The sequence below is a fragment of the Herpailurus yagouaroundi genome, unplaced genomic scaffold, assembly GCF_014898765.1.
Source record: "Herpailurus yagouaroundi ecotype Mexico unplaced genomic scaffold, PumYag 164, whole genome shotgun sequence".
NCBI classification, from domain to species: Eukaryota; Metazoa; Chordata; class Mammalia; order Carnivora; family Felidae; genus Herpailurus; species Herpailurus yagouaroundi.
The window spans coordinates 12,804,080-12,820,599 of record NW_024412405.1 but is presented as its reverse complement, the minus strand read 5'-3'; the positions used below and the strand labels follow the sequence as shown (position 1 = coordinate 12,820,599).

General features: G+C 42.8%; 1 protein-coding gene across 23 annotated transcripts in view; it reads right to left on the bottom strand.

Annotated features, from left to right (window-relative positions):
* DOCK9 (dedicator of cytokinesis 9) overlaps nucleotides 1-16,520 on the bottom strand; it is a 290,375-nt gene that overhangs the window by 97,132 nt on the left and 176,723 nt on the right. For all 23 annotated transcript variants that reach the window (XM_040487180.1, XM_040487195.1, XM_040487189.1 and 20 more), the window contains exons 10-15: nucleotides 13,493-13,567; nucleotides 12,087-12,227; nucleotides 11,579-11,782; nucleotides 11,070-11,192; nucleotides 7,235-7,317; nucleotides 6,496-6,618 (exon numbers count right to left, since the gene is read on the bottom strand). In XM_040487180.1, the coding sequence (XP_040343114.1) occupies nucleotides 6,496-6,618; nucleotides 7,235-7,317; nucleotides 11,070-11,192; nucleotides 11,579-11,782; nucleotides 12,087-12,227; nucleotides 13,493-13,567 (749 nt within the window). The remainder of the gene's footprint in view (nucleotides 1-6,495; nucleotides 6,619-7,234; nucleotides 7,318-11,069; nucleotides 11,193-11,578; nucleotides 11,783-12,086; nucleotides 12,228-13,492; nucleotides 13,568-16,520) is intronic.

The window sequence follows — 16,520 nt, the reverse complement described above, 5'->3', positions numbered from 1 at the left end:
CTATTTTCTGCACTGACCCATTAAAGGGATTAACGGGCAATATTGGCATGTGTGGGTCTGTTGGTGGTGAGTCGAATCTTCTAAATGCATTTTGTAAAAGGAAATAGCCCCTAAAAGCTTTGGAGTCACTTAAAGAAATGTGTCTGTGATTGAAAGAAATTTGAGATGTTTTTGCTTACACAAAATCACTGAATTTATGTCTAGGAGAAATTTCAATAAGCATTTATCAAGTGCTTATGGTGATATGACACACACTAGACTAGGCACCACAGACAGAATACTAATGTGACATGACTCCTGTGCTCAAGCAGACAGATGATGACAAACACATGCATACAGTGTGTGCAAACCTCCACAGGGAGGCGAGTGTCTACATTGTGGAGAAGGAAGGCTAAGAGATGAGTCTTCTCAGTGACAGACATCACCCTGACATGCATTTTCATTTACTCCCCACCATAGCTATAGGATGCAGGGCTGTTAGGGCTCCCCCTTAAAAAGAAGAGGGGACTCAAGCAGAGAAGCCACACAACCTGGCCCAGCTTCCCAACATGGACATAAGTTACAGACTGGACTTGAAAGAGGACAGAGGTCCCTTGGAGAGACAAAAGCAGATGGGGATATGATTTAGGCAGAGGGCAAAGCATGGTGGAGTGCAAGTACATAATGGCTTCAGAGAAAGGCAATAGCCCCACCTGGCTTCAGTGCAGTGTAACCGGAGAGAAATGGAGAGAAGAATATCAAACTTGGGTACAAAGAACATAAAGGTACAAATAAACATATATGCGTAAGTCTCATGCACAAACCCTAATAATATTATTGCCTAAACTACCCAATGTGGAGGCACCGAAGAGGCTCAGTCAGTTAAGCATCTGACTTTGGCTCAGGTCATGATCTCACAGCTTGTGAGTTCGAGCTCTGTGTCAGTGCTGACCCTGCTTCAAATCCTCTGCTATGCCCCCCCCCTCTCTGCCCCTGCCCGCTCATGCTTCTCTCTCTCTCTCCCTCAAATAAATAAATAAATAAATAAAAAATAAGCATTACAAAAACAAAACAAAATGAAACAAAACAAACAAAAACCAAAACCTACCCAATGTGGCAGCCTTAAAAAAGTTTACATTTAGATAGCCCTTCCTGCCCACGGTCCTGTCTCTGTGCTTTAATAAAAACACCCTTTGCACCAGACCAAAAAAAAAAAAAATAAATAACAAAGTACATTTAAAAGAAGATATTCTTGGGGCACTTGGGTGGCTCAGTCAGTTGAGCGTCTGACTTCAGCTCAGGTCATGATCTTGCAGTTCGTGGGTTGAAGCCCCACAGTGGGCTCTGTGCTGACAGCTCAGAGCCTGCTTTGGATCCTCTGTCCCCCTCTCTATGCCCCTCCCCAGCTCACGCTCTCTCTCTCAAAAATAAACATTAACAATTTTTAAAAGAAGGAAAGAAAGAAAATATTCTTGAAAAGATGCGCAACATCACTCATCATCAGGGAAATACAAATCAAAACCATGATGAGGTACCACCTCACACCTGTCAGAATGGCTAAAATTAACAACACAAGGAACAACAGGTGTTGGCGAGCATGGGGAGAAAGGGAACCCTCTTGCACCACTGATGGGAATGCAAACTGATGCAGTCACTCTGGAAAACAGTATGGAAGTTCCTCAAAAAGTTAAAAATACGATCCAGCAATCACACTACTAGGTATTTACCCAAAGGTACAGAAATACAGATTCGAAGGGGTACATGCACCCCAATGGTTACAGCAGCATTATCAACAATAGCCAAACAATGGAAAGAACCCAGTATCCATCAACTGATGCACGGATAAAGAAGATGTGGCATATATACCCAGTGGAATATTATTCACCCATCTAAAAGAATGAAATCCTGCCAGTTGCAGTGACATAGAGTTAGAGAATATTATGCTAGGTGAAATAAGTCAGTCAGAGAAAGACAAATACCATATGATTTGTGGAACTTAAGAAATAGACAAACATATGGGAAGGGAGAAAAGAGAAAAAAGAGGCAAACAAACTGTAAGAGACTCTTAAGTATAGAGAACAAACTGAGGGTTGCTGGAGCGGAGGTAGGTGGGGGATGGGCTGGACCGGTGATGGGTACTAAGGAGGGCACTTGTTATGATGAGCACTGGGTGTTGTATGTAAGTGAGGAATCACTGAATTCTATTCCTGAAACCAATATTGTACTGTATCCTAACTAACTAGAATTTAAATAAAAATTTGAAAAGAAAAGGAAAGAAAATGATCTGTTTTTATGCTTTGCCTTCATGCTTTCAGATTGCTTGCAGAAGTTAGAAAAGACACCACCCTAAGCAAATCAAATAAGGATAAAATACCAAGTGTTTCTTTTTAGGTAAATGTTTCTGGAAGCATATGTGTCAGGAATACCATCTATCTGACAGAACTATTTTCTACTAAGTCTTGGAAAACACCCCTGGTACTTATTGCAAAGGAGAGGGAGGAGTGGCCTATGAGATAGATGTGCTGGCTGTTTTCTAAAGACTGGGGGCAGCTCAGGAAAATTTTTCCCATCCATTATTAAATGACATTTTGAGACAATCATGGGAGCAGAAACAATAGTTTTGCACCTGGCTGGTGCCCAGGTCAGTGACATGAGATTATTCTCTGTAAGAAAACGAACAAACAAACAAACAAATTAATTAATTAAAGGGAAAAGGAAAAGAACAATGCCAAGGTTAAAAAGAAAAAAAAAAAAAAAAAAAAAAAGGAAACCTCCACTTCCCTAACTCCACTGTGAAAAGCACAGGGAGCAGACACGGGCATTTCTTTGGATTTTGCTGAGAAGGAAGGACAAAGGCTCCCCTTTGCATCTTCTGAGGCTGACAGCATCACATCCCTATTGGTGGGTTTCTCTGGCTGGCCCTCTGGAACACGCTCCTCCCACAAGGTCCTTCCTACTGAGCACACCCATGAAGGCCCAGTATGCCGGGGAGGCTACCGCTGTGCTCTGAAGCAGCGAAGGCTTGTGCTTCTCGCCATTGGCTCTCCACTCAGATCACTTTTTCATTAAAGACCCTGTAGAGACTACCCTTCACCTCCGCTGAGGAACAGAACAGTGAGCTGGGGCTGCCACCAAAGACCCACCCCAGCCAGAGCAGTCTCCAGCTAGCCTGCCTGGCACACAACTTCCAAGACAGGGCTTCCAACCGCTGCCACATGTAGGAAACCTCATTGTTTGTTTGTCAGAATATGAAAGTAAATGTTGGTTAAAAAAAAAAAAAAAGTCCACATAAAATCATGGAAAGCTATCAAGTATAAGTTAAAAGTCATCCATACACCTAGCCCTCAGAGACAACCATGGCCACCATTTTGGTATACACCTGACATGGCTATTTGATGGCTATCTTTCTACATGGCTAGCTGTTTGCCTATCCATTTCTTCATTTACACACAAAAAGCGTATAAAATGTTTTCTTCTCAAAAATGAGGTCATACAACTCAGCCGTAGCAATTTCTTACTTGACACATCCCCAAAGGCAAGGGAATTAAAAGCAAAAATGAACTATTGGGACCTCATGAAGATAAAAAGCTTCTGCACTGCAAAGGAAACAATCAACAAAACTAAAAGGCAACCGACAGAATGGGAAAAGATTTTTGCAAACGACATATTGGACAAAGGGCTAGTATCCAAAATCTATAACGAACTCACCAAACTCCACACCCGAAAAACAAGTAATCCAGTGAAGAAATGGGCAGAAGACATGAATAGACACTTCTCTAAAGAAGACATCCGGATGGCCAACAGGCACATGAAAAGATGCTCAACGTCGCTTCTCATCAGGGAAATACAAATCAAAACCACACTCAGATATCACCTCACACCAGTCAGAGTGGCCAAAATGAACAAATCAGGAGACTATAGATACTGGAGAGGATGTGGAGAAACAGGAACCCTTTTGCACTGTTCGTGGGAATGCAAACTGGCGCAGCCGCTCTGGAAAACAGTGTGGAGTTTCCTCAAAAAATTAAAAATAGACCTACCCTATGACCCAGCAGTAGCACTGCTAGGAATTTACCCAAGGGATACAGGAGTGCTGATGCATAGGGGCACTTCTACCCCAATGTTTATAGCAGTGCTCTCAACAATAGCCAAATTATGGAAAGAGCCTAAATGTCCATCAACTGATGAATGGATAAGAAATTGTGGTTTATATACACAATGGAGTACTACGTGGCAATGAGAAAGAATGAAATACGGCCCTTTGTAGCAACGTGGATGGAACTGGAGAGTGTGATGCTAAGTGAAATAAGCCATACAGAGAAAGACAGATACCACATGTGTTCACTCTTAGGTGGATCCTGAGAAACTAAACAGGAACCCATGGGAGAGGGGAAGGAAAAAAAAAAAAAAAGAGGTTAGAGTAGGAGAGAGCCAAAGCATAAGAGACTCTTAAAAACTGAGAACAAACTGAGGGCTGATGGGGGGTGGGAGGGTGGGTGATGGGTATCGAGGAGGGCACCTGTTGGGATGAGCACTGGGTGTTGTATGGAAACCAATTTGACAATAAATTTCACATATTTAAAAAAAAAATGAGGTCATACAGATACACTTTCTCCTCCTTAACAATATAGTGTGTACCCCGTCCTAAGTGATTACGTTTGGACCCACATCATGATTACTAAGAACTGCAAGGTGGGCTAGTGCAGGAAAATTGTAATCTATTTAACTAAAGGCGACTGGAGTTTTCAAAAAACAAAACAGAGTAAAATGAGTTTTTATTCTATAAGCAAGGGTGAAACATGACAATAGTTACTGTATGAAAACATGTTACAGATGACAATATACTACTATCAGTAAGTAAAGGTTTTTTAGAGATGTTAATTATGGCTCTAATAAGAATGCTGAAAAATCAGAAGAGAGAGAAGTAAGCGAAAAGTAAAAATGAACCAAAAGCTAAACCGCCAGTCCTGAGTTCTAAGCCAAGTGACATTGTTACTTTGATACGTGTTTTTTTTCCCAAATAAAAAAACAAGACTAAGGTTTCCTATGGTATAGAATAGTTAGTGGCTGGTTCTTCACCATTCTTTTTTTTTTTCTTTCTTTTTTAATTTCTTTTTTTTTTTTTAACATTTATTTTGAGAGAAAGAGAGGAGAAGGGGCAGAGAGAAGAGAGAATCCTAAGCAGGCTCTGTGCTATTAGTGCAGAACCCGAAGAGGGGCTTGATTTCACAAACTGTGAGATCATGACCTGTGCCGAAATCAAGAGTTGGACACCCAACTGACAGAGTCGCCCAGGCGTCCCCATGATTTTCATTTCATTACCTTCTAATAGCCTCAGTTCTTTCTCATTCCCAGAATTTTCCCAGAAAAGCTCTAAAACCCATGTCCCTAGCAAAGGAAATCAGTTGTGTGAGTTTGGAAGTGGACCATCATGATGGTCCGTGCAACAGCACGGTGATAGGAGCAGGTTCTCAGTCAGAACGACCCCGCCAGTGCGTTCCCTCTCTTTACCACGTTGCTGTGGGCTGGATGGTGTTCCCAAACACATATGTTAAAGTCCTAATCCCTGGTACCTATGGATGTGTCTTTATTTGGAAATAGGGTCTTTGCAGATGCAATGAAGGGAAGACGAGGTCACTGGGGTTGGCCCTAATCCAACATGACAAGTTCTTTTATAAGAAGGACATTTCAACAGAAACACACAGGAAGGTGGCCGTGTGAAGCCAGAAACAGAGACTAGAGCGATGCCGCCATAAGCCCAAGGAATGCCTAGAGCCACGGGAAGCTGGAGGAAATAAGGAAGGACCCTCCCCTTGAGATTCTGGAGCAAGGATGACCCCACCAATATCTTGGTTTTGGACATCTAGCCTCCAAAATTGTGAGAGAATAAATTTCCATTGTTTTAAGCCCCCTAGTTTGTGGTACTTTGTTATGGCAGCCCTAGGAAACAAATACAATTGTTAATACAGGTAAAGCATTTGGAACAATGGTGGTAAACAGTAAGTACGATGTAAGTTATTGTTCTTCCCTTCCATCATCCAGTTAACGGTACATGAGTCACCCCACTGTGCAGGTCAGAAACTGGGGGGTTGCTTATCCAAGACTACCACCCACTTCTCTCTCCTCCCATCCTTCTCCCAATCAGGAACCCCAGGCAGAGTACAGGTGCTTCCTCGATGTGACCTGAATTAGTCCCTTCCTCCCATTTCCACTTGCACTGCCTTTGCTGTGTCCTTTCCCATCTCTTGCCAAAGGTTCCTCAGCTGTCTCCTTCCTCCCTAGGCCCATCTCTACCCTCACCCTGCCCTCACAGCACCACTGAAAACATCATTCAAATTAACCAGGACACTCTTCAATGTTAGACCTTCTCTTCCCTCCCAAGGACTCAAGGTAAAGTTCCACGCTCACCCAACGACCCCTATGATGTTTGAGTGGAACCCGCTGCCCGCCCCCCCCCCCCACAGAAAACACCTTCTGTTTTTCAGGTGTGCAAATAAGTAACACTTTAAGACTCACTTCCGAAAGTCCGCAAGTAACTTGAGCATGTCGTCATTGGAGAGCTTATTGCTGTCTTGCCTGTACAGAGCAGAGAATCTGGCATTTTTGTCAAGGTTTCCAGATGCATCCTTAAACAACGTCCTGAAATAGCCAAACAACAGTTCTAAACTGAGCTTCCAAAAGATGAAAATAAATCCACGGCTTAACTTTGGTTTCTATGTGAAGCCTAATTATTATTCCATTGGCTGTACTAACAGAAATTTCATTATCTAAAAACATGGAAGACATTTACGCCGATGAACACAACTAACTCAATTTACACAGAGAACATTTCCAGCAAATGGCTCGTGCTTAGGCAACAACATCCACAGTCAGATGCTTAGGAAGCAGAGCTCACAAACAAGGGTGATGTGCAGGCCCCCACCCTGGGCTGCTGTCCAGGCTGGGCTTGGGACACGTGGCCAGAACAGCAGCTCTGCAACAAGAGCTCCCGTCCGTCCTACCGGCCCCCGCACGGCTCTCCCAGCCAGCATCTTCCCCGTCTGTGATTCTAACGAAAGATTATTCACATAGGGGGCTTACTTATGTTTTAACTTTACACATTTAAATCCTCTTTGCCTCTGGGCAATAAAGACAAAAGAGATGAGTCAGTCTGTCTATGTATGTATGTATGTATGTATGTATCTATCTATCTATCTATCTATCTATATCCGTGTATCTCTAGCTACATCAAAGGCATAAAAGATATTGTCGTTACCTTGCTGCCCATGCAAATGGCATTCTGTACTGTCCTAGTCTTTGGCAAGCCTGCTTGGCATTCTTCAGCACCTTCTGAGCAACCTTGAAGACACGAGAATCAAGATATGAGGTGCTGTACCCCATTGGCAGAATTATGATCTAAAGAGCTGTCATCACACGTTCGTTAAACAAGCTCCTACCCTAGTATCAGATGCATGGAAAAGCACGGGTCACTGTAAGGAAATCTGGCCGGACTTACACTAGGTGCAGAGTATTCTGTTTAATGCAATCTTTATGGCGTGACTTTCAAAGAATATAGAATGAGGACCGTTTCCAAAATGTTAAGTCTTTTCTTTTCTGAAACGTTGCTTTCATAGGCCGCAAGCATGACATTTCATAGGATTTCATAGTTCTTTACGACTAAGGGCTACTTATAAGTCCACTGGGTTATTAACAATTGTTAATTCTTGGTATTCGTGCCAAAATATATGGCAATACTTAAAGTTTAAAAGAGAATACTAACGAAAATGCTAAGCCAGCATAGCTCCTAATGTGTTCCAGCTCATGCAGATTCCCACAATTTGGGGGAGAGATATTTGTTCTGTAAGACATTATATAGGTGCTGACTTAAGTTAGGCCAGGGTTTTCAACTGTTAGTTATATTCTTACTTTCTAGGTATAAATTACTGCTATTTTCACTTCTTGATGATGAATTTTCATTTGTTGTGGCTTGACTTATGAAGCCCATAGTGCACAGTGAAGCAGATCTGCTTTGGCCTAAGATGTGTGCATGACATGTCTATCAATCAACTGTACCCCTACCGCTACAGCGGAGGACAAGTACCCTGAATGTGCTTGTACCGGGATCCTGCACAGCTCCCAATAAAAAGTTTGATTCAGTTAGAGTGGTATGTTCGAGGGCCTTTTACATTACTGAAGCACATCAAAGTCAACCAGTTTTGGGAACTGTGATCCAGCGCCTGTGAACCAATGTGTGTCAGAGCGGCAGCATCAGCAGCACCTGGGAGCTTATCAGGAATGCAGAGTCTCGGGCCCCACCCCAGACCCCCTGGGTCAGAACCTGCCTTCTGAACAGACCTTCGGTGACCTGTGCGCATCAGGTTTGTGAAAACTCAGATGATAGAGCTGTTTGTCTCTAGGTCAAACTGAAACCAGCAGTGTGAGTCTAGGCCATTAACCCTCTCTGGGCTCCATTTTCCCCACCTGAGAAATGAAGGGCGTGAGGCACAGTACTTTTCACTATCCCTTCCAGTTACCAGACATTATGATTCTACCACAGTCATGCTGTGAGAATTGCTACCCTCACGAATGAATTAGAAACATGTCTTGACCGAAACGTGTCAGGAGCTCCTCCAGTTCCTTCATTTCTTCTTCCGGAAGGGCATGATCCTGTGGGCACTGGGGGCACACAGTCACAGGGTAAAATGGCCTACCTTCTATTTTCAGATAGAAACTATCATTTTTAGATTTCTAACAATAATGACTATACTGTGGAGTAAAACACAATATTTGCATAAAACTTAAAACTAAAACCCAGATTTCAAATAAGTTTCACGGTTTCCTGCGGCGAACAGGGTCCAAGCCCACAGACTTACTGAGGGTGCACAGGGAACATAAGGTATGTAAGACTGAAAAACTCAATTTTGTCTTTGGTCTCCCCCGCCCCTTTTCTTCCTTTCTTCCTCTTTTTTAATCTATTCATGATCTACACCTACAGAGACTTCTTATAAGAGCTTCTTCCTCCAAGACAAAATTTACTCTAAATGATGTTCTAGACCATCTTGGAAAACAGGAAAGAAACAATTCTGACATGCATGAGAAAATCATCCTTCGGTAATGTCTCTGCCAAAAGTTCTATTCTGATACAACATGCTTGAGAGCAGAGAGATATAAAACCTATTCTGATATAAAAAGGTTAATCTCTGCCTTAATTTATTACTTTGGAAGTGTGAACGTATGGAGTAACGTACACATGGCTGAGCTGTGCATCCCACACGTAAGGAGGGAAGAGCCGACTTCCACAGATGCTCGGCGGCCACTGGGAAGCGTGGAGGAGAGCATCAAGTCTAGCCCAAAGTGAAATGTGATTTTGCACCATCACGAGCTGCCAAATTTCAAACCGTGCATGTGGCAGGCAGAAGAGCAAAGACGGTGCATTTAGGCCCTGAAAACGTATCACATACAGTCAGGGGAGCCGATCTCATCCTGGGCCTTCATTGATTATTAATCAAAACACTGAAGAGCTGAAAGAGCTTCTTATCCAAGGTTTTACAAACTTGATTTAAAAAATAAAATCGCTTCTTCTCCAGAGACCAAACTTGACCCAGCTGTTATCAGCCAGAAAGGCATACTGTTGGAGGCAGTGTGCCTGGGGCTATGGGTTCTCCCCTGGCTGGGGCTGGGATAGATGATAACGTTGTCCTACATGTGTCAGTGATTTGCAGCATCCCCAGCAATGTCTTGTATATTTAAAAAAATTTTTTATGTTTTATTTTTATTTTTGAGACAGAGAGACAGAACATGAATGGGGGAGGGGTAGAGAGAGAGGGAGACCCAAAATCCAAAGCAGGCTCCAGTCTCTGGGCTGTTAATATAGAGCCTGACATGGGGCTCAAACCTGTGAACCATGAGATCATCACCTGAGCTCAAGTCAGATGCTCAACCGACTGAGCCACGCAGGCACCCAGCAATGTTTTGTATATTATCTGATCTCAGCGCTGTTCCTGAGAGGAGGTGGGGCAGGTAGTAATATCATCCTTCAACAACAGATGGGACACCAGAGCCCAGAGAGGTGACATGACTTCTCCAAAGTACCTAGGCACTCAGCACCCAGGTCTCTGACTCCTACAACCTATTCTTTAACAACCACCCTGCAGCTCGTGGACACACCTGTGGTCTCTGGCCAGCCACAGACAGCATGAGGGGGAAGCTCTGATTCAGCTCAGGAAATGTCCCTTAGAGCCTTTGGAGGTGTCCCCTCCTGCTGCTGACCAGTCCTCGTCAGTGTATCAGGGCCATCTCCCAGACAAGCACTTACAAATACTGTAAAGCCAGCAGAGACAGAACTCTATTAGCTCACTCTACCAGGTAGCTCAGCGTGCTGGAAAGTGACAGTCAGGTGCCTCTGGTCACTCTAGCTGTAGGGCACTGAGCAGGTAACTAAACCTTAGTAAACCTCAGTTTTCTGATGCCTGAGAAGAGCTCTTGACTAGATAACCTCTAACATTCACATCTGTGTGTGTCCACCAAGGCACTCCCCAAGTAGTGAGCACTATGCCAAAGTAAGGGAAACACACCAGACAGCTTGTATGTTTCCCTTCCCTCTTCTACCCAAGGTCACCTCTGCCACCATGACCTGTCCCGTGTGACCAAACAGGGCACCTGAAGCACTGACCTCACTGGTCAGACCATCCCCTAGTCTCCAGCCTCAAGTTTAAGTGTAAATGGACCCAAAGAGAATTCCAGAACCTGAGAGACACGTCAGCAAGTGGAATGCACTCTATTTGAATAGAATATATGTCCTTTTTAATGACAGAAAGTTTACTGTTAAGCTCATAATTCCAGTTTTGCCAATTATTTTAGGATGTTAGGATTGTCTAGACAAATGAAGGATTTTATTTACATACAGGACTACTTTTCAATGAAAATTGGACACATGAGGCTAAGAGTAAATCTATGTGAAGAGTGCACATATTTTAAAATATAAAAAGTATAAATACATCTCGCTGAGTACATAAGGCTTAACTCTGATTTCTTTAAGCATTTCTATTTTCACAGAGGGCCCTTTTATTGAATTGATGTTTATCATCATAAAGCATAAAAGTCACTCATACCTTAGAAGAGTCTGAACTTTTCATGTATGGCTCGGCACCGTGTGTGATGCTCCCCTGAAGCACTTTTTCAATTCTGGCCACCAGAAATATATCAGGATGAGGACACGTGACCGAAAATATTCCCTAGGGAACAAACGATTTTCTGTAGTGAGTAAAATTCACACCCGCGTTAAACAAATCCCCTGAACATGAAACGTTCTGAAGCAACAAAGAGTGCTAAAACACGCTATTCAGAGGCACTCAGTGCTTTATCGCTAGTTTATCATCTGATCAAAAAGGCAATTTGGTCAGGGGGGTGGGCAACTAGCAGAAAGTTTAGAAAAAAAAATGAGAAATCAAATACTGCTTCTTCTTCTCTCAGCTTGCCTTTCCTGCCTGCTTATATATGCTGTCGATATAACCAACAGTCTCATTTCCCCTAGCTGCGTGCTACGGAGTCTCATTATGCATTCACACAGCAGGTGCAAGATAAGTCTCAGTAGGGACGACTGCTGGGCTCTGTCTCCCACCTGCTTCGGATACTGCATGGCAGCTTCGTGAAGGATGTCCTGAAGGGCAGGTGAGCTCTTCCTGCCACCGTTCACCAGAGCTGGGGATGTGGTGGCCAGCATCTGCCTCACGGAGAAATGGTTCAGGTCCACGTGGAAATCGGCAGAAATCTTTCGGTTGTATTTTATGTCAAACAGGGATAGAGTGACAAAGAAAGGCTCGACCTGAAGAAAAAACAAAACACAAAAAAACAATCCAGACCGTCACTACAGCTCAAACTGTCTGGAAAAGAGAATGCTGCTGTCGAAGAAGAAATTACAAAACCTATTTATGATAGCTCAAGAAAAGAAGTCTCCACCCCTTTCATTTGTCACAAATATCCTGTCCCTGAGGCTAACCAGCCTCCGCATCCTGATCTAAACACTGCACTTCTCTGATCAGAGACTAGGATTTTCTGTCCAGACTGCACTGCAACTGGTACATCTGCAATCTCTATTTCTTAAAATACTTTTTTAAGAGGAAAATTACATTTGTAGTGGGTCCTTCTTCATTTTCTGCAACACAGCATTGCAAATTGAAAGATAAATCATTGCACTTGACGAGAATTCTTTTTCCAAATTTCTCTTCAAATGGCTTCACTTCTGGTTCAGCTGATGTGAAGTCAAGCTTCTTTAAAAGAAAATGTAAATACATAAATATATTATGTTCACATTAAAACAAACTCATAATAAATGTATCCTGAGGAAACTCCATAAAATATGAAAAGGCTAAACTCACTTAAGTCACAATAGTGCTGCTATTTTATAAGTTTATATAATTTATAACAGTGGTCAAATAAATGATGGTATATCTACTCCATGGATTACTATGCCAAGCTTAAAAATTATGGTTAGGAATACCTCAAGTGTCCATCAGCAACTAAATAAACAAACAAAATCTGGTATATACATACAGTGGAATATTATTCAGCCATAAAAAGGAAGGAAATTTTGACACATGCTACAACATGGATGGACCTTGAAAACGTTATGCTGAGTGCAGTAAGCCAGACACAAAAGGATATATATTGTTTCACATAAATGTGGTTCCTAGAGCAGGCAAATTGATAAAGACAGGGACAATGGAGGTCACCAGGGAATGAGGGGAGGGAGGAATGGGAAGTAAGTGTTTAGTGGATAGAGTTTCTGCTTGAGATGATGAAAAAGTTCTGGAATGGGTGGTGGTGATGGTTGCACAACATCGTGAACGTACTTAATGCCACTGAACTGCACACTTAAAAATGGTTAAAATGGTAAATTTATGTTATGTATACTTTATCACAACAAAAAATTGTCAAAAAAGCAAAAACATATACATGGTTATGAAATCTGTGAAGCAAAAAAGACATTTATTATTAAAGTAAATGGGGTAAAGAAGTTCTATAAAAAAAAATCACAAATGAAAAGGGGAAAAATATGGGAGAAAATACAGCAGAACCTTCATCCCCTCCCAGCTGCCCTGGACCCCCCACCCCCACCCCCGCCCCACCACACCAAGTGTGGATTTTGAGGGCACAGATGTGGATCACATGCACCTTGGGTGAGTCAGGAAATACCACTGCCAACTGGGCATCTTCAGTGATGCTTATTATTGTCTGATGGTCTTTCTATGGGGTAAATTATATGCTCTCTATGGATTGAGAGTGTCTTTGGGTAAATACCTCAGTTTTCCACAGTCTACTGAATATGGAGCACTCACAATGGAAGTGGTAATGGGGATGAGATTATGGTTATTTTTTATTTTTCCTTTTCCCCTGAATTTTCTGTATTGTTGTTATGTTGCTTACCAGTCCAAAGTAAACAAACAAGCAAATACAGAAATAAAACAAACGTATCATCTGTCTGTTTTCTTTCCCCGACTTAGTTTAAAAACGTAAACATTAAAATAGTTCATACCTGGGCATCTGGGTCCAAGTAAAAAAGCTTAACTCTGCTTTCACTTTTCAGTTTGATTTCTGCTTCTCTGGTACTCTGATAACAAGATAAACAAAAAATAAAAATTACGGTTAAAAAAAAAAAAAAAACCCTCTTCTCACAGAGGTGTCCAAACATGTTTGTCCCGTCCTGAAGATCAGGCTGCCAGACAACTCTCCTGTCATCCTGGAGAGTCAACTGCATGTTGAACAAGGTGAGACCATCAAAGGAGGTAGCACACCAGAGTGCCACAGGGGAAAAGAAGACCTAATCCTGCCCTTATGAAACTACAGTCAACTTCAGGGTCAAAAGCAGTCAAAGAAAGCAAAAGAAAATAATTAAACATTACTTTCAAGAAAGGTTTCATAAAGTGATGGAAGAGGGGACGGGCTATGAATGCAGGAGTAGAACAGCAAAAAGTAAGAAAACATGAATATTTGGGGCTGAATGAAAAGGACACACAGCACAGACAGACGCTGAGTGGGAAATGAGCCCAGATGGTAAAGAGAATTTTGAGTCCATCTAAGATTGAGGTAGAAGCCCAGGAAGAGAAAGGAATAGATCTGCAATGGTGGGCCAGAGAAACTATGGCAGATCTTGAAGGATTGCCATTGGTGTTTGTGGCAGGCAGGAGGCAGCATTGCTGGTCTAGTCAATAGATATTTACTGAGCACCCAGTATGTGTCAGGCACCAGGGACACACACGTGAATGAAACAAAGCCTCTACACCCAAGGAATACTAGCGAAGACAATATAAACAGGTGGTAAGAATGGCAAAGAAAGTGTAAGGCACAGTGATCACTAACCTGGACCAGGAGGTGGCAGTCGGAAAAGAGTTCCCAGAAGAAGACCCACCTTGCATTACAAAAACATTTGGCAGAAAAGGGGAGAAGGGAGTTCTGGGAGGAGGTACTGCAGGTACAAAGGTATAGTCACACTTGAGCAATGATCAAGTCATTCATTGGGCATGATGGGAAAAGTAGAGAGAAATGAAGCTGGGATTTGTGTGTTAGGGACTGTGGATTTCCTTCAGAAGCCAAAAACACCCGGCACTATTTTAAGCAAGGGAACAAAATAACCAGTTCTGCATTTTAGAAGAACCCCTTGGGTAGGGCTGAGGAGGTGGGTTAAGGGGAAGAGCCACATGGGCTCTTTATCACACCTGCCTCCCATCCCACAGCAGAGTCCATCACAGAGCCCACAGTCCCCATGTAGGTAGCCTGCTGTCCAGTGAACCCATTAATTGAGATAGGTTTGTGGAGAGGGTGATAAAGTGGAGTGTGGAGATGCCTGTGGACAGAGAGATGGAACTTGAGCACGAGGTAGGGAGGAAGGCCGAAATTACAGACTTGGAGAACATCAGTCTAGAGGTGGGAACAGAGGAGCCTTGAGAGGAGTTGAAATTCCCTGGGGGAAAATGTGAAGGAGTCTGTAAAAAGAAACCCTGGGGCCCCAACACTGAAGGGATGGCAAGAAGAGAAGCCATGGAGGGAGACAGACAAAGGGGCTGGAGAAGAGGAATTTGGGAACAGAAAGAAGCTTCTAAGACATTCACAAGGTGGAAGTCATTGCCAACCACATTATTTTTCGTGCTTGGTGCCTCTAAATCTGTATCCATTCTTATGACTCTCAATCTCCATGGGTAAGTCTATAGAGTCAGAATGGAGGGTCCTCTCTCACCTGTTCTTTCCCCACAGACCGACTCACATCTCAGCATGTGATGAGGGCAGTGACAGACACAGTGGAGGGGGTGACTTACCATCTCTGCTGGTGGCTAAACATGGTCTATTACATTTCTAGATCACCACTAATAAGACTGAACATCTTCCTAATATTCTCAGCCATGCGGTTGAGTTCAGAATGCTAAGCCATTCTTAGCAATGGCCCACACTCTATCATAACTCTACTTAAAAACCATCTTTCTCTGACAAAATGAAATGACCACCAGAACACTAAGAAACTGTGTTCTAGTTCTAGTCTACTCGTTCACTAGTTATGTAAATGTGAGCAAGCCGCGTAGCCTCTCTGGACTCCACTTTCATTTCTGAGTAAAAATGTTGAATAAGATGATGGCTAAAGTCTCTCTGCACAACACGGTTTATCTGGCCGTTCTCTATGGGAGCTTTAAGGCTTCTGGGGGTAAGGAACACTCCTACAAATCGTGTGATTTGAGCCGATGCCCTATGGGGGATGGGACAACTTTTTATCTCCATCTTACCTGTCACCGTTCCTATTTTTTCACATCACAAGAGCCAGAACATGTTGCGTGTGGAGTTTACTTAACTGTACCCAAGAGAATTTGCTTTACTTTGTGCCAATCCATGATGTTTCCCAACAAAAACATCAGTACCAGGTGCTGTAAGCCACCACCAACAGTAATGCATTCTACTTCTGAATTTCCGCTGGAGTCCTTCAACAAAGGCAAGTCCTGTGATCTCAGACACCACCGCAGAGCAACGGATTCTTAATGTAGATACAATCCCTGGTGCCTTTTTGAAAGACGCTTGTTGTCTCACACTGACCATGAGACAAGATGAGAAATGAACACGGCACAGAGGACTGCTAGGAGGTCTGTATAATCAGAGGACAACCAGGGATGCAGACACATTAAAAGAAAAAAAAAAATCAACAACGAGCCAAAAGAGACTCAAAGCATCCTGATGTTGCCACTAATATCCAGGGGATATATTCTTCACTAGAGAAACCATTTAATGGGAAAGAAGTGACACCTTTAGATGTAAAAATAACCTAAAAGCTTACAGTCTACCTTACATACATTGACAGCTGTGATGATGTTGATTAAAAGCAAACTCAGCTCCTTCCCCCATTCCTTCCGTGGCCTACGATGCATTAAACAGAGGGGATGCCTAACAAATGGTATTTGAAGGAATTACCAAGTAAAACCTAGGCAGAAAGAAAACGTGGCTTGGGAAGGGCAGGGCTTTGCCCTAGAGTCAGGGAATAACAAATATCTGGAAGTATCATAATGATAAAAGCAAATTTTTATGGA